This window comes from Triticum aestivum, chromosome 7A (assembly GCF_018294505.1).
Source record: "Triticum aestivum cultivar Chinese Spring chromosome 7A, IWGSC CS RefSeq v2.1, whole genome shotgun sequence".
Taxonomy (NCBI): domain Eukaryota; kingdom Viridiplantae; phylum Streptophyta; class Magnoliopsida; order Poales; family Poaceae; genus Triticum; species Triticum aestivum.
In genome coordinates this window covers 560,409,861-560,435,602 of record NC_057812.1, presented here as the reverse complement: position 1 = coordinate 560,435,602, position 25,742 = coordinate 560,409,861, and the positions used below count along the sequence as shown (strand labels likewise).

The 25,742-nt window shown below is 45.8% G+C and overlaps 2 protein-coding genes across 6 annotated transcripts; one reads left to right on the top strand and one right to left on the bottom strand.

Moving 5' to 3' along the window:
• The first annotated feature begins 19,083 nt into the window (after positions 1-19,083).
• Positions 19,084-21,722, top strand: LOC123148241 (probable calcium-binding protein CML21). 2 transcript variants are annotated; one of them, XM_044567626.1, is made up of 5 exons: positions 19,084-19,335; positions 19,932-20,194; positions 20,543-20,739; positions 20,913-21,087; positions 21,419-21,722. In XM_044567626.1, exons 2-5 carry the CDS (start codon positions 19,999-20,001, stop codon positions 21,520-21,522), a joined length of 672 nt encoding a protein of 223 aa, XP_044423561.1. In that variant the 5' UTR covers positions 19,084-19,335; positions 19,932-19,998; the 3' UTR covers positions 21,523-21,722. The 2 variants fall into 2 exon arrangements, with proteins under 2 accessions (XP_044423561.1, XP_044423562.1); XM_044567627.1 differs by having other exon boundaries at positions 19,127-19,330.
• A 142-nt stretch (positions 21,723-21,864) lies between these two features.
• On the bottom strand, positions 21,865-25,490 carry LOC123148240 (myb family transcription factor PHL7). Of its 4 annotated transcripts, none has more exons than XM_044567624.1 (7): positions 25,234-25,490; positions 24,466-24,827; positions 24,141-24,217; positions 24,008-24,050; positions 23,871-23,928; positions 23,572-23,641; positions 21,865-22,620 (listed from the first exon to the last, which is right to left on the bottom strand). In XM_044567624.1, exons 2-7 carry the CDS (start codon positions 24,677-24,679, stop codon positions 22,063-22,065), a joined length of 1,020 nt encoding a protein of 339 aa, XP_044423559.1. In that variant the 5' UTR covers positions 24,680-24,827; positions 25,234-25,490; the 3' UTR covers positions 21,865-22,062. The 4 variants fall into 4 exon arrangements, with proteins under 4 accessions (XP_044423559.1, XP_044423560.1, XP_044423556.1 ...); XM_044567625.1 differs by having other exon boundaries at positions 24,466-24,823; XM_044567621.1 differs by having other exon boundaries at positions 24,466-24,689.
• Positions 25,491-25,742: the final 252 nt, after the last annotated feature.

The window sequence follows — 25,742 nt, the reverse complement described above, 5'->3', positions numbered from 1 at the left end:
ATTTGGAGTGCTCGAAGTGTTAAAGCCCAAAGAAGGAGCATTGCAATAATATAGTGATGAAGGATCATCCACAATAAGCATACTATCATCATTGCAATGACCAACACTACTCACCATGTCATTACCTTGTGGCAAACCACATGTAGGTGAAGTAGAAGAAGTTGAGAAGACTATACGACCGGAGGTGGAGGGAGAACAATCACCCCACAAATCTTGGACACACCATATTTATCTTGAAGCTTCGTCCACAACTCATGAGCATCTCGGAATGGCATGAGTTGAAATATAACTACATTGCTCAAAGCATCGAAAAGCACATTAGAAGCTTGAGCATTGAGATAAGAGTTTTTCTCATCCTCTAAAGATAATCTTTGGGGATCCTTTGGAGGAGAAAAACCCATATCTACAATTCGCTCTAAATTTGGGTCCATGACCCTAAAGAGATTAAGCATGCGAATTACCCAAACATCAAAATTTGTGCCATCGAAACTAAGAGTGTCAGAGAATCCTAATCCCCTAGTCGACATCTTTACTCTCTAGGCGGTAAAGCCTAATAAAGAGAGACGAGGCTCTGATACCAATTGAAAGATCGTGGATGTCGCCTAGAGGGGGGGGGTGAATAGGCGCTTTAAAATAATTACGGTTGAGGCTTGAACAAATGCGGAATAAACCTAGCGGTTAATTTGTCAAGCACAAAACCTACAACAACTAGGCTCACCTATGTGCACCAACAACTTATGCTAAGCAAGAAAAACTACTTAGGTGATAGCAAGATATATGACAAAGAACAATATGGCTATCACAAAGTAAAGTGCATAAGTAAAGGGGCTCGGGTAAGAGATAACCGAGGCACGCGGAGACGACGATGTATCCCGAAGTTCACACCCTTGCGGATGCTAATCTCCGTTTGGAGCGGTGTGGAGGCACAATGCTCCCCAAGAAGCCACTAGGGCCACCGTAATCTCCTCACGCCCTCGCACGATGCAAGATGCCGTGATTCCACTAAGGGACCCTTGAGGGCGGTCACCGAACCCGTACAAATGGCAACCCTTGGGGGCGGTCACCGAACCCGTACACTTTGGCAACCCTTGGGGGCGGTCACCGGTACCCGACAAATTGCTCGGGGCGATCTCCACAACCTAATTGGAGACCCCGACGCTTGCCTGGAGCTTTGCACCACAATGATTGAGCTCCGAACACCACCAACCGTCTAGGGCGCCAAGGCACCCAAGAGGAACAAGCTCTAGGGTGCCCAAACACCCAAGAGTAATAAGCTTCTCAAACTTCACTTCCACGTATCACCGTGGAGAACTCAAACCGATGCACCAAATGCAATGGCAAGGGCACACGGAGTGCCCAAGTCCTTCTCTCCCAAATCCCACCAAAGCAACTAATGCTAGGGAGGAAAATAAGAGGAAGAACAAAAGAAGAACACGAAGAACTCCAAGATCTAGATCCAAGGGGTTCCCCTCACTTAGAGGAGAAAGTGATTGGTGGAAACGTGGATCTAGATCTCCTCTCTCTTTTCCCTCAAGAACTAGCAAGAATCATTGGAGGGATTGAGAGTTAGCAAGCTCGAAGAAGGTCAACAATGGGGGAAGAACACGAGCTCAAAGAATTAGACTCAATGGGGAAGAAGACCCCCTTTTATAGGAGGGGAGAAAATCCAACCGTTATCCCCTCACTCAGCCCGCACAACGCGGTACTACCGCACCAGGGGCGCGGTACTACCGCGAGGCTGCGCGGTACTACCGTGGAGGACCACGGTACTACCGCGACAGCAGCATAGGCCGGAACTTGCCTGACTAGGGGGCAGTACTACCGCTTGCGCGGTACTACCGCGCCCACTTGCGGTACTACCGCAAGGTAGGAAAGTCTCAGCCTGGGAAGGGCGCGGATGAAATAAATTACATCCGTGCCTACTTCCGCTGAGGGAGGACCTGCGCAAAAACTCCGGCACGGTACTACCGCACACGAAGAGCGGTACTACCGCGTAGGGCGCGGATGTAAAAAATTACATCCGCCCCTACGTCCGCTCATGCTGCTGAGCCTGGCCAGAGCCCACGGTACTACCGCGCCCACGGCGCGGTACTACCGCGTAGGGCGCGGATGTAAAAAATTACATCCGCCCCTACTACCGCTCGAGCAGCTGCGCCTGGCCTGAGGCCACGGTAGTACTGCTCCAACAGAGCGGTACTACCGCAAGGGCCTGCGGTACTACCGCTCCGAAGAGCAGTACTACCGCATGCCCTAGATCAGCAACACTAGCAGTCCTTCATTTTGCAGAGAAGACAACGGGGGTAACAATAAAACCAGAACTGCCATAACTTCCGCAAATGAGCTCCGAATTGAGAAAACTCAAGCTTGTTGGATACAAGACAACGAGTAGCATCAAAACAGAGACTGGTTAGTAAGAAGAGGCAGAGGAGGTATGCCTAACAAGAGAGGAGAGAAACCTCCAACAGAGAAGAACCGGCATACCCTCCAACATCGAAAACATCATAGAAGACGCATGTGAACTTCGTTTTCGATGAACTCGGGCTTGTCATAAAAATGACCAAAAGCTCCAAAACTCACAAGGAGAAGAACCAAACAAGAACCAATAAGGATGATGCAAGGATGCAATGGTTTGAGCTCTCTACGAACGATACGATCAAGCAACTCATCGAGAGCCCCCCTTGATAGTACGGCAATCGATCCTATAACCCGGTCTCCCACAACTACCATGAGACCGGTAAAATAGAAAACCTATCAAGGGCAAACCTTTGCCTTGCACAAAGTCCACTTGAGCTAGATGATGATGATCTACTCCTCCTCAAGATGGACCACCTTTCTTGATTGCGTTGGCTCGATGAAGGCTAGTTGATTGCTCCCCCATACTCCACTATGGATGAGCCACTCTTCCGCTCATCTTCACAAGTCCATTGTCACCACAATGGACGGCAAGCTTCAAGCACTTGATCTCTTCGTGATACATCACTTGAACTTGCACACCTAACCTAACCCCACAAAGAACTCTCACGAAGACCATGGGTTAGCACACAAAGCGTAATGGACAATGCTTACCACACCATGGGATCACTTGATCCCTCGGTACATCTTGTGCGCTTTGTGTGTTGAATCTTTCCAACTCTCTTCATTTGGATGATGTCTTGAAGGTGGACATGAATGATCACACAATCTTATTCTTCAAGACATGCTTGCAATAAGCTCAACACTCACATGACCAATCTTTGGATAATTCCTTAATAACACCTTGGTCAACTCATAAACTCCTTGAAACCAACACATGGACTTCAAGAAAAGCCTATGGACAAAACCTTCAGATATAACTCAAGGCAACCATTAGTCCATAGAGATTGCCATCAATTACCAAAACCAAACATGGGGGCACCGCATGTTCTTTCACCTATCTATGGTCCATTCATCATGAGGCTCATTGAGAGGGCCTGGGCACAGACTTATCCTAGAGTGCTGCTAGAGACTGGAGACTTGGTGTCTCATGAGATCAAGCGTCTGAGGAAGAAGGACAACTGGACAACGCCTCACACAGGGGGTCCATCTGCTACTGCTGCCACAGGGGGTCCGTCTGCTGCTGTTGCTGCCATGGGGACCGAGGGTGAGGCTGCTACTGATGATCATGAGGAGAACTTTGGCCCCTCTAGTGCAGAACCGTCGTGGGCACAGAAGCTTAAGTGCAAGATGAAGAAGCTTTTCTGCATGGAGTCTCATGGTCAGTACATGACTCATGTGGCGGAGAAGCATGCCAGGACGCGCCACAAGGAGCTGATGCGTCAGATGGGAGCAACTGTTGTCAGTGGGTCTGAGGGTCAGATCACTGAAGAGGAGGACTGGATTCATCAGACTTGCCACTGGACCGACTCCGATGCCGAGCAGTTTTCGACCCACGATGAAGATGCATAGATGTGATGTTCGAGACCTTCCCCTCCCATCACCTGGAGTCATAATGTCACTCTCTGCCCTTTTTGGTGTCTCGCTGCCAAAGAGGGAGAGAGTGTAGGGATTTGCTTCTTGCGTCGTGCTTTGAGTCGTCTTGTGTTTTCTTGTGTGTTCCTTCTTTGGTTTGGTTTGGTGTGAGACCTAAGTCCTAGTCATATGGTGTAAGACATATGCTCCCTATCGCTACCTTATTACTTATGTCACTTCAGAGTACTGTAGTTCATATTGAGATGCATGCTTGTCCTGTTTATTCTCTTCTCTCATATATCTTGTGCTTAGTGTTGTTGGACTATAAAATATAGGGGGAGTGTTGATCCGAATGTGTGTGTCGTGCCTTATCTTGGTGCACACATTTTGGGGAAGCCCGTCTATATTTTGTAGTTCTTAGTTTTATTCGTTTTAATTCTTTTCCTTGCGCAAATCCCTTGTTGTCATCAATCCACCAAAAAGGGGGAGATTGTTACGGCATATCTCTCTGAAGGTAGTTTTGGTGATTGATGACAACATGTTTGCGGACTAATCTTGTGCGTTGAATTATTCTCAGATTCTCCCCTGGCACGAGACGCTTTCTTCTCCTCGGAGTGTATTTCAAGACGGTGTAGCTCTTTCGTTTCTTTCTAGGTGGACTAGTTGCGTAGAGGGCACCGTACTATCAAGAGGGGGTCCGCTGGGGTTTTGCTTGGGTGGAATCATCACGTACACATCAGCTTATCACCCTCCGAGCTTTTCCTGTCCATTGAAGAGATATCTCCTCTTTTCCTTGTTCTGTCTAGGTCTAAGCGGCAGTACCGCGCACCCAGCGGTAGTACCGCTGAGAAGCCACAAGCGGCAGTACCGCTTCGCAGCGGTAGTGCCACCGTGGCTCCACAACAGTAGTACCGCTGGGGGCCTGGCACCTCCGCTGGTCCTCAACCTTTTGAGAGATCCCTTCTCTCTCGCGCGCCCCAGTGGTAGTACCGCACTGCCTGCGGTACTAGGGCCGAAGGGTCACAAGCGGCAGTACCGCTCCACAGCGGTACTACCGCCCTTGACCCCACTGTCGTAGTACCGCTGGGTAGTTTGGCTCCTACCGCCTCGATTCGAGAGGTCTTTTTCTCGTGTCGGGTTTTGCGGTACTAGTCATGGTTGTAGTGGCGGTAGTACCGTTCCAGGAGCGGTAGTACCGCCCTACCACCGCGGTAGTACCGCATTTGGGTCTGTTCCCTACTAAGTCTCCTCAGCGCGGCAGTACTGCTGGTTGGCGCGGCAGTACCGTCGCCTGGCGGTAGTACTGCCCCCTCTCAGCGGTAGTACCGCCCTATGCGGGGCTGGTTGGTGGGGGGCAACGGGATTGTTGCCCCCACTATAAAAGGGAGTCCCCTTCCTCCTTCTCACCCACCTCTTTCTCCCCCAAGCTCCATTTATTGCTCAAGCTCCATTAAATACTCCAAGCTTCATTTCCGCCTGATCTATCTCTCTAGCCAATCAAATTTGTTGATTTGCTCAGGAGTGGTTGAGAAGGCCCCGATCTACACTTCCACCAAGGGATTTTCGATTCCCCCACTCATCCCTAGCGGATCTTGTTACTCTTGGGTGTTTGAGCACCCTAGACGGTTGAGGTCACCTCGGAGCCATATTCCATTGTGGTGAAGCTTCGTGGTCTTGTTGGGAGCCTCCGATTAAGTTGTGGAGATTGCCCCAACCTTGTTTGTAAAGGTTAGGTCGTCGCCTTCAAGGGCACCAATAGTGGAATCACGACATCTCGCATTGTGTGAGGGTGTGAGGAGAATACGGTGGCCCTAGTGGCTTCTTGGGGAGCATTGTGCCTCCACACTGCTCCAACGGAGACGTACTTCCCTTCAAAGGAAGGAACTTCGGTAACACATCCTCGTCTCCACCGGATCCACTCTTGGTTATCTCTTACCTTTACTTGTGCAAGCTCTTTATTGTTTCTACCCTTTCTTGCTTGTATGTTTGTTGTTATTGCATCATATAGGTTGCTCACCTAGTTGCACATCTAGACAACCTACTTTGATGCAAAGTTTAATTTGGTAAAGAAAAGCTAAAAATTGGTAGTTGCCTATTCACCCTCCCCCTCTAGTCAACCATATCGATCCTTTCAGAGAAAAAACATGACATGGGTTGAATCTGAGGCGGACTGGGCTGCGGGGAACTGCTCACGCTAGGCCAATAGCAGCTGGGTCAGCTCTGTGGGCTGCAGGAAAGAGGTGGCGCTGGGCCTTGGGGCGCTGGAGGGGAGGCAGCCCAGGCGCTCGCTTGAGCGAGGCGCGGTCAACAAAGGCGGGCGAGCGCTCGTCTCCATCGCGTGGATGAAGCAGCAGGGACATGGCGAAGGCGCAACGGACGGGGCGCGACTCAGGCAAGGCGGCGCGGAGGAGGTCTGGGGATGGGTGATCCATGTCGGAGGTGGCGAGATCCGGCGGTCCTCGGCCGGATCTGACGCAAAACGGCGGCGGTGGTGGACTCGGGGTAGATCATGGGCGTCCATGGCGTCGATCCCTGCGAAGAGAAACAAGAGAGATGAGAGAATCTAAGAGAGACCGTTGCCGAGGAGCACGAGGAAAACAGAGGGGAGGAGGGAGAGGAAGTCCACGGTCCTGCTGGTTCGGTGCTGCTCCAGTCCGACGGAGCTTGACGGCAGCGACGCGGAAACAGAGCTCTCCAGTGTGGGAGACTAGCGAGGGAGGTGGCAGCGGCTTGGTGGCCTCCCGGCGAGCTTGGTCGCAGGGGCATCCGGGTCCGGGTCCGGCAGCAGGGTCTAGGAGGGAGCGCACGAGTAGGAGCTCGGGCAGGGGATCCAGGGGCGCGGTCCCGTTGGAGCTCGAGGGAGGCAGTGGATCGATGGATTGGCTGTTGACTGAAATCGAGGGGAGGAGTGGAGTGCTCCGTCTGGATGGATTGATGGGACAAAGGAATTGGGGATGGATCTCGAGAGATTTCGAGTGGGTGGCGGCGGCGAACACGGGATGGATGGGACAAATCCCTAGGTCTTATGGCTGCCCACTACTTATATTGCAAATGGATTTAGGGTAGAGGCTATCACGTCCATACGATCGCAATTGGATGGTCGTGAATAAAATAGTTAGGGAGTCCAAATAAGAAAACGGTGATGTTTTGTAGACGTTTGGGGATGATCCAGACCCAACGGTGCCGACTGACCGGGTCGAGTCCGGGATAGCTTTCGGACGCGCGCGCGAGGAGGTCCGATGCACTGTGCAAAGAGGGGTAGGCATGGGCCTAGGTGGACTGTGAAGAGCGGGTTGGTCTGAGAGAAGAGGGGAGAGATGCAGCCCGACACGATTTTCGGAGACCGAAAATGTCCGACGATAAGACCGGCTATACTGCCGCTATAGTTATCCGTTGGGGCATCAAACGGACTCCGAACGCGATGAAACTTGGCAGGCGGCCTACTGACAACAATACAACACCGCACACCAACTTTCATTCCATTCCGAGAACATTTTCTGGCCACTTATAAAATGCTATTTCGGACGTGCCGCGGGCACGTGCAAGTGTGTCTGGGCTCAGAACGGACAATGGACGGAACTGGGGGATGTTGGGGAACGTAGTAATTTCAAAATTTTCCTACGCACACGCAAGATCATGGTGATGCATAGCAACGAGGGGAGAGTGTGATCTACGTACCTGGTAGATCGACAACGGAAGCGTTAACTTGGTTGATGTAGTCGTACGTCTCCATGGCCCGACCGATCAAGCATCGAAACTACGGCACCTCCGAGTTCTAGCACACGTTCAGCTCGGTGACGATCCCCGGACTCCGATCCAGCAAAGTGTCGGGGAAGAGTTCCGTCAGCACGATGGCGTGGTGACGATCTTGATGTACTACTGTCGCAGGGCTTCGCCTAAGCACCGCTACAATATGACCGAGGTGGAATATGGTGGAGGGGGGGCACCGCACACGGCTAAGGAACGATCACGAAGATCAACTTGTGTGTCCATGGGGTGCCCCTTGCCTCAGTATATAAAGGATGGAGGAGGAGGAGGCCGGCCAAGGCTTGGTGCGGCCAGGATGTGGAGTCCTACTAGGACTCCAAGTCCTAGTAGGAGTCCACCAAGAGGGGAGGAAGGGAGAAGGAAGTGGAGGAGAAGGAGAGGTGGCCGGCCCCCTTTTCCCTAGTCCAATTCGGACTAGAGGGGAGGGGGCGTAGCAGCCCCTTGGCCCTTTTTCCTCTTCCCACTAAAGCCCATCAAGGCCCATTGCTTCTCCCGTAACTACCCGGTACTCCGAAAAATACCTGAATCACTCGGAACCTTTTCGATGTCCGAATATAGTCGTCCAATATATCGATCTTTACGTCTCGACCATTTCGAGACTCCTCGTCATGTCCCCGATCTCATCCGGGACTCCAAACTCCTTCGGTACATCAAAACTCATAAACTCATAATATAACTGTCATCAAAACCTTAAGCGTGCGGACCCTACGGGTTCGAGAACAATGTAGACATGACCGAGACACGTCTCCGGTCAATAACCAATAGCGGGACCTGGATGCCCATATTGGATCCTACATATTCTACAAAGATCTTTATCGGTCTGACCGCATAACAACATACGTTGTTCCCTTTGTCATCGGTATGTTACTTGCCCGAGATTCGATCGTCGGTATCCAATACCTAGTTCAATCTCGTTACCAGCAAGTCTCTTTACTCGTTTTGTAATACATCATCCCGCAACTAGATCATTAGCTGCAATGCTTGCAAGGCTTAAGTGATGTGCATTACCGAGAGGGCCCAGAGATACCTCTCCGACAATCGGAGTGACAAAACCTAATCTCGAAATACGCCAACCCAACATGTACCTTTGGAGTCACTTGTAGTACTCCTTTATAATCATCCAGTTACGTTGTGATGTTTGGTAGCACCCAAAGTGTTCCTCCGGTAAACGGGAGTTGCATAATCTCATAGTTACAGGAACATGTATAAGTCATGAAGAAAGCAATAGCAACATACTAAACGATCGGGTGCTAAGCTAATGGAATGGGTCATGTCAATCAGATCATTCACCTAATGATGTGATCCCGCTAATCAAATAACAACTCATTGTTCTTGGTTAGGAAACATAACCATCTTTGATTAACGGGCTAGTCAAGTAGAGGCATACTAGTGACACTTTGTTTGTCTATGTATTCACACATGTATTATGTTTCCGGTTAATACAATTCTAGCATGAATAATAAACATTTATCATGAAATAAGGAAATAAATAATAACTTTATTATTGCCTCTAGGGCATATTTCCTTCAGTCTCCCACTTGCACTAGAGTCAATAATCTAGTTCACATCGCCATGTGATTTAACAGCAATAGTTCACATCACCATGTGATTAACACCCATAGTTCACATCGATATGTGATCAACACCCAAAGGGTTTACTAGAGTCAGTAATCTAGTTCACATCACTATGTGGTTAACACCCAAAGAGTACTAAGGTGTGATCATGTTTTGCTTGTGAGATAATTTTAGTCAACGGGTCTGTCACATTCAGATCCGTAAGTATTTTGCGAATTTCTATGTCAACAATGCTCTGCACGTAGCTACTCTGGCTTATTGCTCCCACTTTCAATATGTATCTAGATCGATACTTAGAGTCATCCAGATCTGTGTCAAAACTTGTATCGACGTAACTTTTTACGACGAACCTTTTTGTTACCTCCATAATTGAGAAATATTTCCTTATTCCACTAAGGATAATTTTGACCGCTGTCCAGTGATCTACTCTTAGATCACTATTGTACTCCCTTGCTTAACACATTGTAGGGTATACAATAGATCTGGTACACAGCATGGCATACTTTATAGAACCTATGGCTGAGGCATAGGGAATGACTTTCATTCTATTTCTATCTTCTGCCGTGGTCGGGCTTTGAGTCTTACTCAATTTCACACCTTGCAACACAGGCAAGAACTCTTTCGTTGACTGTTCCATTTTGAACTACTTCAAAATCTTGTCAAGGTATGTACTCATTGAAAAACTTATCAAGCGTCTTGATCTATCTCTATAGATCTTGATGCTCAATATGTAAGCAGCTTCACCGAGGTCTTTCTTTGAAAAACTTCTTTAAAAACGCTCCTTTATGCTTTGCAGAATAATTCTACATTATTTCCGATCAACAATATGTCATACACATATACTTATCAGAAATACTATAGTGCTCCCACTCACTTTCTTGTAAATATAGGCTTCACCGCAAGTCTGTATAAAACTATATGCTTTGATCAACTTATCAAAGTGTATATTCCACCTCCGAGATGCTTACACCAGTCCATAGATGGATCGCTGGAGTTTGCACATTTTGTTAGAACCTTTAAGATTGACAAAACCTTCTGGTTGTATCATATACAACTCTTCTTTAATAAATCCATTAAGGAATGCAGTTTTGTTTATCCATTTGCCGGATTTCATAAAATGCGGCAATTGCTAACATGATTCGGACAGACTTAAGCATAGATACGAGTGAGAAACTCTCATCGTAGTCAACACCTTGAACTTGTCGAAAACCTTTTTTGCGACAATTCTAGCTTTGTAGATAGTAACACTACTATCAGCGTCCGTCTTCCTCTTGAAGATCCATTTATTTTCTATGGCTCGCCGATCATCGGGCAAGTCAACCAAAGTCCATACTTTGTTCTCATACATGGATCCCATCTCAGATTTCATGGCCTCAAGCCATTTTGCAGAATTTGGGCTCATCATCGCTTCCTCATAGTTCGTAGGTTCGTCATGGTCTAGTAACATAACTTCCAGAACAAGATTACCGTACCACTCTGGTATGGATCTCACTCTGGTTTACCTATGAGATTCGATAGTAACTTGATCTGAAGTTACATGATCATCATCATTAGCTTCCTCACTAATTGGTGTAGGTGTCGCAGAAACAGTTTTCTGTGATGTACTACTTTCCAATAAGGGAGCAGGTACAATTACCTCATCAAGTTCTACTTTCCCCCCACTCACATCTTTCGAGAGAAACTCCTTCTCTAGAAAAACTCCGAATTTAGCAACAAAAGTCTTGCCTTCGGATTTGTGATAGAAGGTGTACCCAACTGTCTCCTTTGGGTATCCTATGAAGACATATTTCTCCGATTTGAGTTTGAGCTTATCGAGATGAAACTTTTTCACATAAGCATCGCAACTCCAAACTTTAAGAAATGACAGCTTAGGTTTCTTGCCAAACCATAGTTCACACGGTGTCGTCTCAACGGATTTAGATGGTGCCCTTTTTAACGTGAATGCAGCTGTCTCTAATGCATAACCCCAAAACGATAGTGGTAGATCGGTAAGAGACATCATAGATCGCACTATATCTAATAAAGTACGGTTATGACGTTCGGACACACCATTACACTATGGTGTTCCAGGTGGTGTGAGTAGTGAAACTATTTCACATTATTTTAATTGAAGACCAAACTCGTAACTCAAATATTTTACTTCTGCGATCATATCATAGAAACTTTCATTTTTGTTACGATGATTCTCCACTTCACTCTGAAATTCTTTGAACTTTTCAAATGTTTCAGACCTTTGTTTCATCAAGTAGATATACTCATATCTGCTCAAATCATCTGTGAAGATCAGAAAATAATGATATCTATCGCGAGCCTCAATATTCATCGGACCACATACATCAGTATGTATGATTTCCAACAAATCTGTTGCTTGCTTCATTGTTCCGGAGAACGACGTTTTAGTCATCTTGCCCATAAGGCATGGTTCGCAAGCATCAAGTGATTCATAATCAAGTGATTCCAAAAGCCCATCAGCATGGATTTTCTTCATGCTCTTTACACCAATATGACCTAAACGGCAGTGCTACAACTAAGTTGCACTATCATTATTAACTTTGCATCTTTTGGTTTCAATATTATGATTATGTGTATCACTACGATCGAGATCCAACGAACTATTTTCATTGGGTGTGTAACCATATAAGGTTTTATTCATGTAAACAGGACAACAATTTATTCTCTTACTTAAATGAATAACCGTATTACAATAAACATGATCAAATCATATTCATGCTCAACGCAAACACCAAATAACACTTATTCAGGTTCAACACTAATCCCGAAAGTATAGGGAGTATGCGATGATGATCATATCAATCTTGGAACCACTTCCAACACACATCGTCACTTCACCCTTAACTAGTCTCTGTTTATTCTGCAACTCTCGTTTCGAGTTACTAATCTTAGCAACTGAACTAGTATCAAATACTGAGGGGTTGCTATAAACACTAGTAAAGTACACATCAATAACATGTATATCAAATATACTTATGTTCACTTTGCCATCCTTCTTATCTGCCAATCACTTGGGGTAGTTCCGCTTCCAGTGACCAGTCCCTTTGCAGTAGAAACACTTAGTCTCAGGCTTAGGACCAGACTTGGGCTTCTTCACTTGAGCAGCAACTTGCTTGCTGTTCTTCTTGAAGTTCCCCTTCTTCCCTCTGCCCTTTTCTTGAAACTAGTGGTCCTGTCTATCATCAACACTTGATGTTTTTCTTGATTTCTACCTTCGTCAATTTCCGCATTACGAAGAGCTTGGGAATCATTTCCGTTATCCCTTGCATATCATAGTTCATCACGAAGTTCTACTAACTTGGTGATGGTGACTAGAGAATTCTGTCAATCACTACCTTATCTGGAAGATTAACTCCCACTTGATTCAAGCGATTGTAGTACTCAGACAATCTGGGCACATGCTCACTAGTTGAGCGATTCTCCTCCATCTTTTAGCTATAGAACTTGTTGGAGACTTCATATCTCTCAACTCGGGTATTTGCTTGAAATATTAACTTCAACTCCAGGAACATCTCATATGGTCCATGACGTTCAAAACGTCTTTGAAGTCCCGATTCTAAGCCGTTAAGCATGGTGCACTAAACTATCAAGTAGTCATCATATTGAGCTAGCCAAACGTTCATAACGTCTGCATCTGCTCCTGCAATAGGTCTGTCACCTAGCGGTGCATCAAGGACATAATTCTTCTATGCAGCAATGAGGATAAACCTCAGATCACGGATCCAACCCGCATCTTTGCTACTAACATCTTTCAACACAATTTTCTCTAGGAACATATCAAAATAAACATATGAAAGCAACAATGCGAGCTATTGATCCACAACATAGATATGCTAATACTACCAGGACTAAGTTCATGATAAATTAAAGTTCAATTAATCATATTACTTAAGAACTCCCACTTAGATAGACATCCCTCTAATCTTCTAAGTGATCACGTGATCCAAATCAACTAAACCATAACCGATCATCACGTGAAATGGATTAGTCTTCAATGGTGGACATCATTATGTTGATCATATCTACTATATGATTCACGCTCGACCTTTCGGTCTCCGTGTTCCGAGGCCATATCTGCATATGTTAGGCTCGTCAAGTATAACCCGAGTATTCTGCGTGTGCAAAACTGGCTTGCACCCGTTGTAGATGGACGTAGAGCTTATCACACCCGATCATCATGTGGTGTCTGGACACGACGAACTTTGGCAACGGTGCATACTCAGGGAGAACACTTCTTGATAATTAGTGAGAGATCATCTTATAATGCTACCGTCAAACAAAGCAAGATAAGATGCATAAAAAAGATAAACATCACATGCAATCAAAATATGTGACATGATATGGCCATCATCATCTTGAGCCTTTGATCTCCATCTCCAAAGCATCGTCATGATTTCCATCGTCACCGGCATGACACCATGATCTCCATCATCTTGATCTATATCAATATGTCGTCACATGGTCGTCTCGCCAACTATTGCTCTTGCAACTATTGCTATCGCATAGCGATAAAGTAAAGCAATTATTTGGCGCTTGCATCTTATGCAATAAAGAGACAACCATAAGGCTTTTGCCAGTTGCTGATAACTTCAACAAAACATGATCATCTCATACAACAAAATTTATATCTCATCATGTTTTGACCATATCACATCACAACATGCCCTGCAAAAACAAGTTAGACGTCCTCTACTTTGTTGTTGCAAGTTTTACGTGGCTGCTAGGGGCTTAAGCAAGAACCAATCTTACCTACGCATCAAAACCACAACGCTAGTTTGTCAAGTTGGTGCTGTTTTAACCTTCGCAAGGACCGGGCGTAGCCACACTTGGTTCAACTAAAGTTGGAGAAACTGTCACCCGCAAGCCACCTATGTGCAAAGCACGTCGGGAGAACCGGTCTCGCGTAAGCGTACGCGTAATGTCGGTCCGGGCCGCTTCGTCCAACAATACCGCCGAACCAAAGTATGGCATGCTGGTAAGAAGTATGACTTATATCGCCCACAACTCACTTGTGTTCTACTCGTGCATATAACATCAACATATAAAACCTAGACTCTGATACCACTGTTGGGGAACGTGGTAATTTCAAAATTTTCCTACGCACACGCAAGATCATGGTGATGCATAGCAACGAGGGGAGAGTGTGATCTACGTACCTGGTAGATCGACAACGAAAGCATTAACTTGGTTGATGTAGTCGTACGTCTCCACGGCCCGACCGATCAAGCACCGAAACTATGGCACCTCCGAGTTCTAGCACACGTTCAGCTCGATGACGATCCCCGGACTCCGATCCAGCAAAGTGTCGGGGAAGAGTTCCGTCAGCACGACGGCATGGTGACGATCTTGATGTACTACTGTCGCAGGGCTTCGCCTAAGCACCGCTACAATATGACCGAGGTGGAATATGGTGGAGGGGGGCACCGCACACGGCTAAGGAACGATCACGAAGATCAACTTGTGTGTCCATGGGGTGCCCCTTGCCTCAGTATATAAAGGATGGAGGAGGAGGAGGCCGGCCAAGGCTTGGTGCGGCCAGGATGTGGAGTCCTACTAGGACTCCAAGTCCTAGTAGGAGTCCACCAAGAGGGGAGGAAGGGAGAAGGAAGTGGAGGAGAAGGAGAGGTGGCCGGCCCCCTTTTCCCTAGTCCAATTCGGACTAGAGGGGAGGGGGGCGCAGCAGCCCCTTGGCCCTTTTTCCTCTTCCCACTAAAGCCCATCAAGGCCCATTGCTTCTCCCGTAACTACCCGGTACTCCGAAAAATACCCGAATCACTCGGAACCTTTTCGATGTCCGAATATAGTCGTCCAATATATCGATCTTTACGTCTCGACCATTTCGAGACTCCTCGTCATGTCCCCGATCTCATCCGGAAATCCGAACTCCTTCGGTAAATCAAAACTCATAAACTCATAATATAACTGTCATCAAAACCTTAAGCGTGCAGACCCTACGGGTTCGAGAACAATGTAGACATGACCGAGACACGTCTCCGGTCAATAACCAATAGCGGGACCTGGATGCCCATATTGGCTCCTACATATTCTACAAAGATCTTTATCGGTCTGACCGCATAACAACATACGTTGTTCCCTTTGTCATCGGTATGTTACTTGCCCGAGATTCGATCGTCGGTATCCAATACCTAGTTCAATCTCGTTACCGGCAAGTCTCTTTACTCGTTTTGTAATACATCATCCCGCAACTAGCTCATTAGCTGCAATGCTTGCAAGGCTTAAGTGATGTGCATTACCGAGAGGGCCCAGAGATACCTCTCCGACAATCGGAGTGACAAAACCTAATCTCGAAATACGCCAACCCAACATGTACCTTTGGAGACACCTGTAGTACTCCTTTATAATCACCCAGTTACTTGTGACGTTTGGTAGCACCCAATGTGTTCCTCCGGTAAACGGGAGTTGCATAATCTCATAGTTAAAGGAACATGTATAAGTCATGAAGAAAGCAATAGCAACATACTAAACGATCGGGTGCTAAGCTAATGGAATGGGTCATGTCAATCAGATCATTCACCTAATGATGTGATCCCGCTAATCAAATAAAAACTCATTGTTCATGGTTAGGAAACATAACCATCTTTGATTAACGGGCTAGTCAAGTAGAGGCATACTAGTGACACTTTGTTTGTCTATGTATTCACACATGTATTATGTTTCCGGTTAATACAATTCTAGCATAAATAATAAACATTTATCATGAAATAAGGAAATAAATAATAACTTTATTATTGCCTCTAGGGCATATTTCCTTCAGGGGAAACCCGGACGGATACAAGTTTTGAAAACATGATGATGCAATGCACATGATGACATGACAAGATGCAACACACAAGCAAATCGCAAGACAACAACAGCGAATAACTGAAAGACACCTAGCGCATCGGTCTCGGGGCGTCACATGCAGGGCGACGACTACATGGCAGCAATGCCTCGCGTGGGTGCTTCCAAGGGCGTGCGACGCTAGGGGAAAAGGGGCATGGGTCACTAGCAGGCTGCGGAGGTGGATGGAGGAGACATGGCGATGATGCAGCTGGGTGATCGGGCGGGAGCTGAAAATTTCCTCATGCCAAAACCGCCTATAACCATGGCAGATCTGATGCAATAGGGAGCTTTCGGGCGCTTAGAGCAACTTTAGCAGAGTTGCTATATCAAGCCAATCAACATAATAATTGTTGACATGCTGATTTTGGTTTAAAATGACACCTTAGTAGAGTGATTATATGGCCCTGAGTCACCATAATTTATGGTAGACAGTTCATACCTAGCTTGTTAGCCTCCATATTTGCAGGCTATGGTCGTTGGTTTGTTAATGGTGTGGTCGTTTGTACGGCTGCCACTTATGACCCTACCAATGCGGCAACTGCATTTCCACTGGGAAGAGCGCTAATTAATGAGCGTCGTCGTGTTTCACACCTGTTTCCTACCCGCTCACGGAAATCATCCTCCGTTTTTCTCTAGAGCGTGCCCCTTCGTGGTTATTATAACCCTAATCACCGTTGCCACCACACTCAGCCTCTAAGCCGATCACCACCTCGCCCCTCTCTTTGCACTCCCCAATTGCTGCCACAACCACGGGCATCGACCATGTCAGTGCGGTGGCACCCTCCTGCGGACCCTCGGCGAGACCAAAGAGAGCCGTGTTGAGAGAAAGTTCTGGGAGAGGGTATGGCATTACTCTGAGTGGGTCGATAACGGCGCACGTCGTAAGCCTGAATCAGCCGTTGGCCGGGCTCGCCTCCCCACAGCCCTCGTGTACTTCGATCACATCTCGTCGGCCACTTGCATAGAAATGGAAGCCACATTCACGCCGGCCTAAAAAACGTGATTATATCCGGCATCGAGGACGCACATGCGTTCATCCACCGCATGAACACGGAAGTCAAGGTACTTGAAGCCTTCCTCGTCTACAAGCTCACTTTCAAGAGGATGAAGAGTCCATACTTGAATTAGTAGAGAATTATAGCTTTAAGGTTGTTCTAATCCTAGTTGTAATCCTTCTTAAAATCCATGTTGAAATCCAAGTTGAAATACGTTGTGCTCGTGCTAGTGGTTGTCCAAGTCCTTGTCGTTGTGCTCAGGTTTAACTAAATGTTGTTGGTTTAACTGAATATGTATTGAAGATTGAAAAAATGATGTCACACTGATGAGTGGATCCCATGATATAGAGGCAACCGTTATGAAAACTCTGAGTTTGTGCATCACCTCAGTAGCGTCCATCCTCCATATCCATATAAAACACGCTACATATGTGATACGGAGGCTGCCAACATAGTGACTATGCTAAGTTGCTCTTAATAGCTATAAAATATCATCCATATAGAGTGTGCTTTATATGTGACATGGAGGTGCAACTATTACATAGGCGACACGAGCCTATTATTGCCTTCATTTAACGAATAAGACGTGCAAACATTTTAAATTCAATTTTGATCATGAATTAGACTAACAATATATATACTACATCACTAAGCTTCCTAGGATTGAAGGCCTCGCAATCAACCGAGGTCTTCAATTGAGATTTGGTTACCTAATTTTGATCGGGTCAACAATTTTTCAAAACTCTCTCATTTAGTTTTTTATTCTATACACTATGCTTCTTAATTTTTAAATCTTCACAATTAATTGAAGCTTCAATTTAGAATTGGGTCACCCGATTTTGACCGAGTCAACAATTTCTCCAGGAGCTCTCCCGCTTATTTATTTTAATTCTCTATGTTCCCTAATTTTAAAGTTCTTTCATTCGATTGAAGTATTCAATTTTGGATATGGTTTACGGTTTTGATCGGACCAACATTTCAAATCAATCAGTAGCAACCGGCTAACCCCTCGTAGACTCCAATCACCTAGAAAAAAGCGCAACCAGGTGATACTATAGCATGAACACAGTACATGCAACCACCCATGCAAAAAATATCCCCACATAAATATGAGTTGATTAGCGAATAGCACAGAATCACACTGTGAATGGCCCACCAAATAACCGCATTATAAATAAACATAAAACACAATCCATCGTCTCCCCCGCCGGCCAAACTAAATATTCCATCAATTTCAAAATATAAGGGTTATTATTATTTTTTAAATCAAATTTCTTTAACTTTGACCAAGTTTAGAGTCAAAAATATCGACAACCATAATATTAAACAAAAAACATCAAAATTCATTTCATGATGAATTTAATAAAACCGCTTTGAAATTATGAATTTTGATATATTTCTCTACCAAATTTGATCAAATTTAAAGAGGTTTGATTTTTTTCAAAAAAGTTATGACTGAGTAAAGAAATTTAAGAACCCAACAAATTCAATGACCCATCAAAGCGCGTCCAACCCTTCTTAGTATATACTACCCCCTCCGCCCCATAATGTAAGATGTTTTTTCACACTAGTGTAGTGTCAAAAGTCATCTTATATTATGAGACGGAGGGAGTATGATCTAAAAATTGTAACACTTCAAATACGAATTGAAGCGTATAATTTTGGTTACTCACCTTTATTGGTCCAATTTACGATTAAAGTTTAATTTCAAAATGCATACGCGCTTTAATCATCGCGTGGCAGCAATTTCGCGATAATAATGCACTCAATCAATGAAGAAAAGAAAAGGAAGCGGCGACAGCGAGACAACGGTCCGAGGTCGACTCTTCCATTCACGGGGCACCCGCCACCCGGCGGGCGTGTCATCCCGGCGAAGTCATCCCCATTCACAGAGCCACCTAACCCACCACCCCCTGCCCCCACCCATCACTCCCTGACGTCCGGGCCCCACCTCACGCGCCCCCACATGCCAGCCGCACCAAGGCATCCTCGCCCGGTCCCCCCGCGCAGGCTGCTGCCACCTCACGCCGCTCTCGCCACCCTCCTCCTATCTCCTGCGCCGAAAAGGAAAAGCTTCCCTCGCCTCCCCCAGCCAGACCCGAAGAATCCCAAGGGCGAAGTGGGAAAAATATCGCACCTCCCTCGCCGCCGATCAGCGCCTCCGGTTCCGGATCCCCGCGCGTATCCGCATCGCCGGCTTCCTCGCGCAGGCAAGGCAAGCCCCTGCTCTATCCACTCGCAGTCTTCCCCCTGATTGATTCCGCGTGGCGTTCTTGCGGCTGGTCTGTTCGTCCCGTGCGTGCGCAAGCAACCGCGGGAGGACTTCCGCAGGTTTCTTTCTTCCGGGTAGACGATGATTTGGCGCTACGCGAGAACTCAACTGAGCCCGAGCCCGAGGCCGAGCCCGGTTGGTACTTGGTTGGTAGGATTAGGTGGGGTCTTGCTTAGGTTAGCCCAGGGACTTGCCTGTGCCTAGATTCTTTATGTTCGTTAATTAGTGCTGTCAAGTACGATCTTGTTGTTTGTTGTCGCGTGCCCTGGCCCGTGCTGCCACTGCTGATTTCCTCACTGTCCATTCCATATTCAGTATGATTAGCTGATTGGTTGATGGTGGTGACGATGAAATGCTGAGTGAGAGTCCTGTTCTTCTCGTGTGAAAAAGAATGATATTCTAGTGAGTTCTGACTCTGAATGCGGTAGCTAGAGGCGAGCATAGCTTGGTTCTGGTACTACTACTTGGCAGAATATTATAATGCAGTGAAGCAGTCACCAAAGCTTGAGATATGACAGACAACTATGGTTCATTTTCAGGTGCTGCTACTGTTCGCTCATTTGCTCTGTATCCAGTTGTGGGCACTGAGGGAACTGAAGTGCTGGCATGGGAGGCGTGTTTGGACGCCCCGACGCCGGCAGGCAGGGCTCGCATGGCATGAAGCTAGAGTCGAAGATGGTGGAGTCCATGAAGCAGAGAGCGGCGCATGGAACTTCGGTCAAGTCGTTCAATACTATTATCATGAAGTTCCCCAAAATCGACGAGGGCTTGAGAAAATGCAAGACTATCTTTGAGCAATTCGGTGAGCCCTGCCGCACTCGCTCTTTGTGTGCTAGTCATTTTTCTATTGTCCTTCTAAGTTCATAGCTAACGAATTGTGACAATCATCCTACTTACTATGTTATGAAGTTATAATGAAGGAGGAGCGGTTCAACAAATTGTTGATATCTGAACCCTTGTTTCACTTATTGTTCTTGTCAGTAAACTGTTGAGTTCAAGTGATGTTTTACAGTGCAGCGGTACCTATGCGGAAGAATACTGCACTTTGACAAATATTAACTGACTTGTGCAAACAAGCATAATTTATCTAGGCATTTTGTTGCTTTTTGTGTAACTAACAGATCCATAACTTGCTTCCGACCTTTCTCAGATGAAGATTCCAATGGTGAAATTGATAAAGAAGAGCTGAAGCATTGTTTTCAGAAGCTGGAAATCTCATTCACAGAGGAGATAGGCGATCTCTTTGAAGCTTGCGACATAAATGAAGATATGGGCATGAAGTACAATGAGTTCATTGTCTTTCTGTGCCTTGTTTATCTTCTCAATGATCCGACTGCGTCAGAAGCAGTATCCTTCATTCTTTATACACTGTTTCCCTTTAAAAGGATATCATAGCATAAATATGATTGCGTTATTAATGTTTCTTAGATGGTATTCACAAACTTCTGCATTCAGTTCCTGTTTTATGTCTCGTACATTAATTATGCAAGAGTGTTACTATTTCCTTAACTGAATAACAGAAGACAAAGATGGGATTAGGAGATCTTGAGTCAACTTTTGAGACCTTGGTTGATGCATTTGTCTTCTTGGATAAGAATAAGGACGGGTATGTGAGCAAGGATGAGATGATTCAAGCAATAAATGAGAGCATACCAGGGGAACGCTCCGCTGGCCGTATAGCCATGAAAAGATTTGGTGAGTTCTCCAGTTCATAAAATGACTAGCTCTCTAATCTCTGTTCGCCCTTTTTTTACTGTTGACTCTGCACTCATGAGTCGTCATCTAGATGAAGAAAACTAAATATGCACAGGAAAATGCTTGACACTGCCACCGCCCTCCGAATGTAGCTACTTGATGTCACCTGTCGACAGCATCATCTGTGAACAAACTCTCTGCTTCATTGTGAATGTTTTGCCTTCTCTGCAGCTGCGGAATCCAAAACTGATAATTTGCACTGTTAGTCTAGACTAGAAGTTCATTTTATCCGGTAACTAACGTATATCCATTTTTTTTCACATGGCACCAGAGGAGATGGATTGGGACAAGAATGGGATGGTTACCTTCAAGGAATTCCTGTTTGCATTCACTCGCTGGGTAGGGATTGGCGAAAATGAGGACGACGATGAATGAACGATGTGGAAGCGACAGCTGAAGAATGGCTGACTATAAATTGGTTGCATGGTGGTTTTATCTTCCTGTTAATAGTGACTCGGCATGTTCCAAATAGAATGACTGACATGTCTGAACACCTGTATCAAACAGTGTCTGTGACTGCTTCGCCTCCACTGCGCAAGTTATGTTGTGTAAGCAAAATATTGACAACATTGAAATCCCGTGTCTAATCACCCGTGTTAATTTGTTCTTGCGTAGCTTATACTAGTTGACATGCATCATCTTATATCCATGCCTATATTGACAACAGATTGTGAAATCAGTTTAGCTACCAGATACCGAGCCCAAAGTCACGCAATCTGAAGCCCAATAACAGCAATTTCACCGTGATGAAGCTCTAGATCGTTACATTACAATCTGTTAGAATATTATGGAACCTCTGACTGAATAAACACAAGTGATGCAATACAACACACATCGAAGACATGGTCCACATCATCAACTCTCTTCTAAGACCAATAACTCTACTGACTGATGGATACAACTAGTGAATCCTAATCAAACATCACTGCCTGAGCCATTGGTAAAACCATCTTCACTGGCATCCAGAGCCGCCGATGAACCAGATCGCCCTGTGCCGTATGAGAACACCGAGCTTCTCAGTTGCAAATCGGAACCCGAGCTCGACTCCGGAATGATGTGAGGAAGTGTGAACTCGCTGTTTCCGTGGCCAAGGCTGTTGCTGATGCAAGCCCTCTTGCTATCTCTGGGGCTGTTTAGGAGGTAACCGGCAACACAACTGGAATCCGGGGTCGAAAGCTCATGGTCCAAGGAGAGGCAGTCATCATGTGAAGAAAGAACCTTGAGCAGCTCGTCTGTTCCTTCCAGACCACCACTTGCAGTAACGGCCTTGTCCCGGAATGAGGGCTCCGAGGTCAACACTGGGGTCGATGGCTCAGTCTTGCTGAAATCATGGTGGAGCTCCTCCTCAGCCAGGGCGAGCGCGTTCGGTTTACCTGATTCGCACAGCACACCGCTCAGGCGCTGCTGCTCCTCCATGATCTTCTGGAGATACTTGCCTTGGGCTTCTATTCTGAGCTGTAGCTGCCTTTGTACCTGCAAATATGTTTTGCTGAAGCAGTTAGTGATATAGTTTCCTGCAATTGGAATGCAAAGACAGAAACTTCATATGACACTGCTTCACTGCCTGAAAAATTGTGCATGACCAGACCAGTCTCACTACTGTGCTTCCTAAAGCAGTTTCGCTGAGACTGAATTAAGAGCTCATGTGAACTGATGATTACTGATACAGGATTATGTCACCCAAGAAATATAATGTTTGCAAAGTCAGAACTACTAGTGTTTATTTAGGTTTTATTGCAGAGATGATGTCTCTCAATCTCAGCTGATTTATCTAGTGATGATGTGTTTCAACTCCAACTTATTTTAGGTCAGGAATGGTGTGTTTCAACTTGAACTGATTTTTGCAGTAACAATGTGTTTCAGCTGATCTTGAGCCAGAAAAAGAAAGTTGTATGCATGATAAGTCAAAAATATATACTGTGCCATTAGAATGTACTCCCTCCGATACATATTAATTGTCGCTCAGTTAATACAAATAACACTGAGCGAGTCTTTTTTATGTTTTGGGGTAACAACATAACCTACAGTAAGGGGAATGTGCTGCTGTAAATATTTGGCAATCACTTGCTAAAGGAGTATGATGTCAATGGGCTTAATATGACAGATTAACCAGATTCAATGCAGAAAACTGTACTATTTCCAATAATATACATAATATTACAATGTTAAAAGCTGTTGCCTTGTGACCATGGTCACGGGTTCGAGTCCTGGAAACAAGCTCTTACAGAAATGTAGGGAAAGGCTCCGTACTATAGACCCAAAGTGGTCGGACCCTTCCCCGAACCCTGAACAAGTGGGAGCTACGTGCACTGGGCTGCCCTTTTATTACAATGTTAAAAGCACAAATGTTCAGCCTTCATGGAAAAGCTTCAAATTGAATAAGTCATTCACAGGGTGCTCACTGCCCATAATGTATCTACTTACCTCTAATTGTTCACGTAGCCGCTTCTGTACCTCCACCTGCAACTTTAGAACCTCGCTTGTCTCCATTCCCCTGTTGTTGAAAGGTATGCTTTATCAAGATTCAGGAAACAGAATAACCTTCAAATTTACTACCAATCTACCAGAAAGTTCCAGTCGATAATTTGACAGTATATGCTGTTGAGCAGCATCAAATGGATTAGACCCAAGTAAAATATATAAAATTGAAGTTTAAATTTTAGACTACATTGGTATGCCACATATACAGCCTTTTGCGAAATACATGCGAAAAATAAACTTACGGGGAGTTTTCCATTCCTGCAAGCAGATTTCCTAGATCTTTCTTCTCTGGCTTGTCACCTACAATACAAAAATTGAATCACAGTGCATCTGAACTCTCGCAAGCTAAATGAAACATTTTTGTTCAACAATTACTCACCGCTAGCTGTGGGGTCTGGGATGTATTTTGCAAGCCGATATTTCTGAAGAAACAGGTAACGCAGTCAGTAAATGCAGGGGTAAGTTCATAAGAATATTATGCCAAAGTGCTAAGTGTCTCAGGGTTCAGTTACCTGGAGATGACTTTTGACATGATAAATGGTCAACCCTTGAACACCCATTGTTCTAAGAATTCCCTTAGGAGTAGCCCCTGAAAGAACAACTGCATCAGTGCCTAAAATGTATGGGTTCATGAAATATTTGGATACCAACATATCATGTTTGGCTGCTCCATTAACTAACTAGAATAAACCTGTGTCGAGAGTCAGCAAAAATGCACCCAAGAATTAAAAAATATTAAACAGGGAGCATCATGTTAAGCCAATGATAGTCAAACAAGCTATGCATCTATAATGTGTTAAAAGAGAAAAAGCAAACTAAAAAGATGTAGTAACTTACTGTCGGGTCCACCAAGCTGTGCTACAGCCTCAAGAAAACGTCCATGAAGCTCATCTGTCCACCGTAAACGCTGTCTGGTGGCAAAGCTGTTGTTTGAGCCATTTCCACCAATATTAGATGCTGCATTGTTGGCAGTTGGTCCGATTTGTTGATCGTGAGAAACCGGATTGCTGTGCGCTGATCCAGTGCTCGAAAATGGCTTTGGTTCATACATCTGGCATCCTCTGAAGAAAGAACGTCATCAACTAGGTAACCACGTTGTGGATTTCCACCACAACAAGTAGATTATGCAGTGGGAGTATAAGAAATCTGACAGATTTACTGTCCCGTCGCTTCGTTGATGTTCTTGAACAATCACCTGGCTAGGAATGCAGTCCACCCATAAGTGGAGGTTGGACCATGTTTCTTGTTTTTATTAAGGACGGACTCGGAGTTGTCCATTTGGCCTACTTATTGACAAATGTATTTCATGAGATATTGAACCCCTCCGCCAAGATCTAGCGCCATAAGCGAGATTAAAAATGGTACACTACGTAGTGATGGGGGAAGGCATGCAATTTTTCATGTACGGTTGCAATTCGAGAAAGAAATGCCAGATGGATATCTACATTTTCCCCAGTTTCACAGCACAACAAGACAACGGCCGCGGTCGGCGGTTCGGCCCCAGCAAAGCAGGTAACTAAACCTAACTGAAACCTGCACTGGGAAGTAGAGACCAGAAGAACTAGTAAGATTCCCAAGAACTCGGCGAGGAAAGAGACCGCGCACCTGAATCAAGACCCACCCCTCCCGCAGGATGGATAGCTCGGCGGATGGCGCGGACGGGCCGCGAGGATCCCCGTGCCCCGGGCTAGCGCGGAACCGTACCGTGCCCGGTGGTTCCCGCAGACTGGGAGATCTTTCTGTGTCCGCCCCTTCCTCCTGGGACTGGGAGCAGAGATTTGGATGGGTTCAGTTCGCCCTGGGCAGCCGGTGCCCTTCACATGGCTATGGCTTTCTCCACCTGACGCGTCGCGGAAGTGGAGTGCGCCGTGCACCTTATACATGTTTTCCCACTGAAAAAAATTTATCTTTATTGCTTTTCTTCATACATACGCGCATGCACTCACCTTTATGAACGCGCACACACACCCTATGAGCACCTTCAAAAGACTGAGCCGGCACGTCATATTGAAATTTACGAAGTCACAGTAGGTGCCTCGTCGTCGACGAAAACGTCTACTCCCACTGAAAGCGCATCGCCGAAAATCCTGAAATAAATTCAGAATAATGCGAGT

What these genes read in the sequence shown, in the direction of transcription:
- LOC123148241 (XM_044567626.1), top strand. Translation starts at nt 19,999, where the DNA reads ATGGGAGGCGTGTTTGGACGCCCCGACGCCGGCAGGCAGGGCTCGCAT. An exon ending in ATCCGACTGCGTCAGAAGCA is followed by an intron (nt 20,740 to 20,912) that starts GTATCCTTCATT and finishes ACTGAATAACAG; the next exon opens with AAGACAAAGATGGGATTAGG. An exon ending in TATAGCCATGAAAAGATTTG is followed by an intron (nt 21,088 to 21,418) that starts GTGAGTTCTCCA and finishes ACATGGCACCAG; the next exon opens with AGGAGATGGATTGGGACAAG.
- LOC123148240 (XM_044567624.1), bottom strand. Translation starts at nt 24,679, where the DNA reads ATGTATGAACCAAAGCCATTTTCGAGCACTGGATCAGCGCACAGCAAT. An exon ending in ATGTCAAAAGTCATCTCCAG is followed by an intron (nt 24,051 to 24,140) that starts GTAACTGAACCC and finishes CTGTTTCTTCAG; the next exon opens with AAATATCGGCTTGCAAAATA. An exon ending in CCCAGACCCCACAGCTAGCG is followed by an intron (nt 23,929 to 24,007) that starts GTGAGTAATTGT and finishes TTTGTATTGTAG; the next exon opens with GTGACAAGCCAGAGAAGAAA.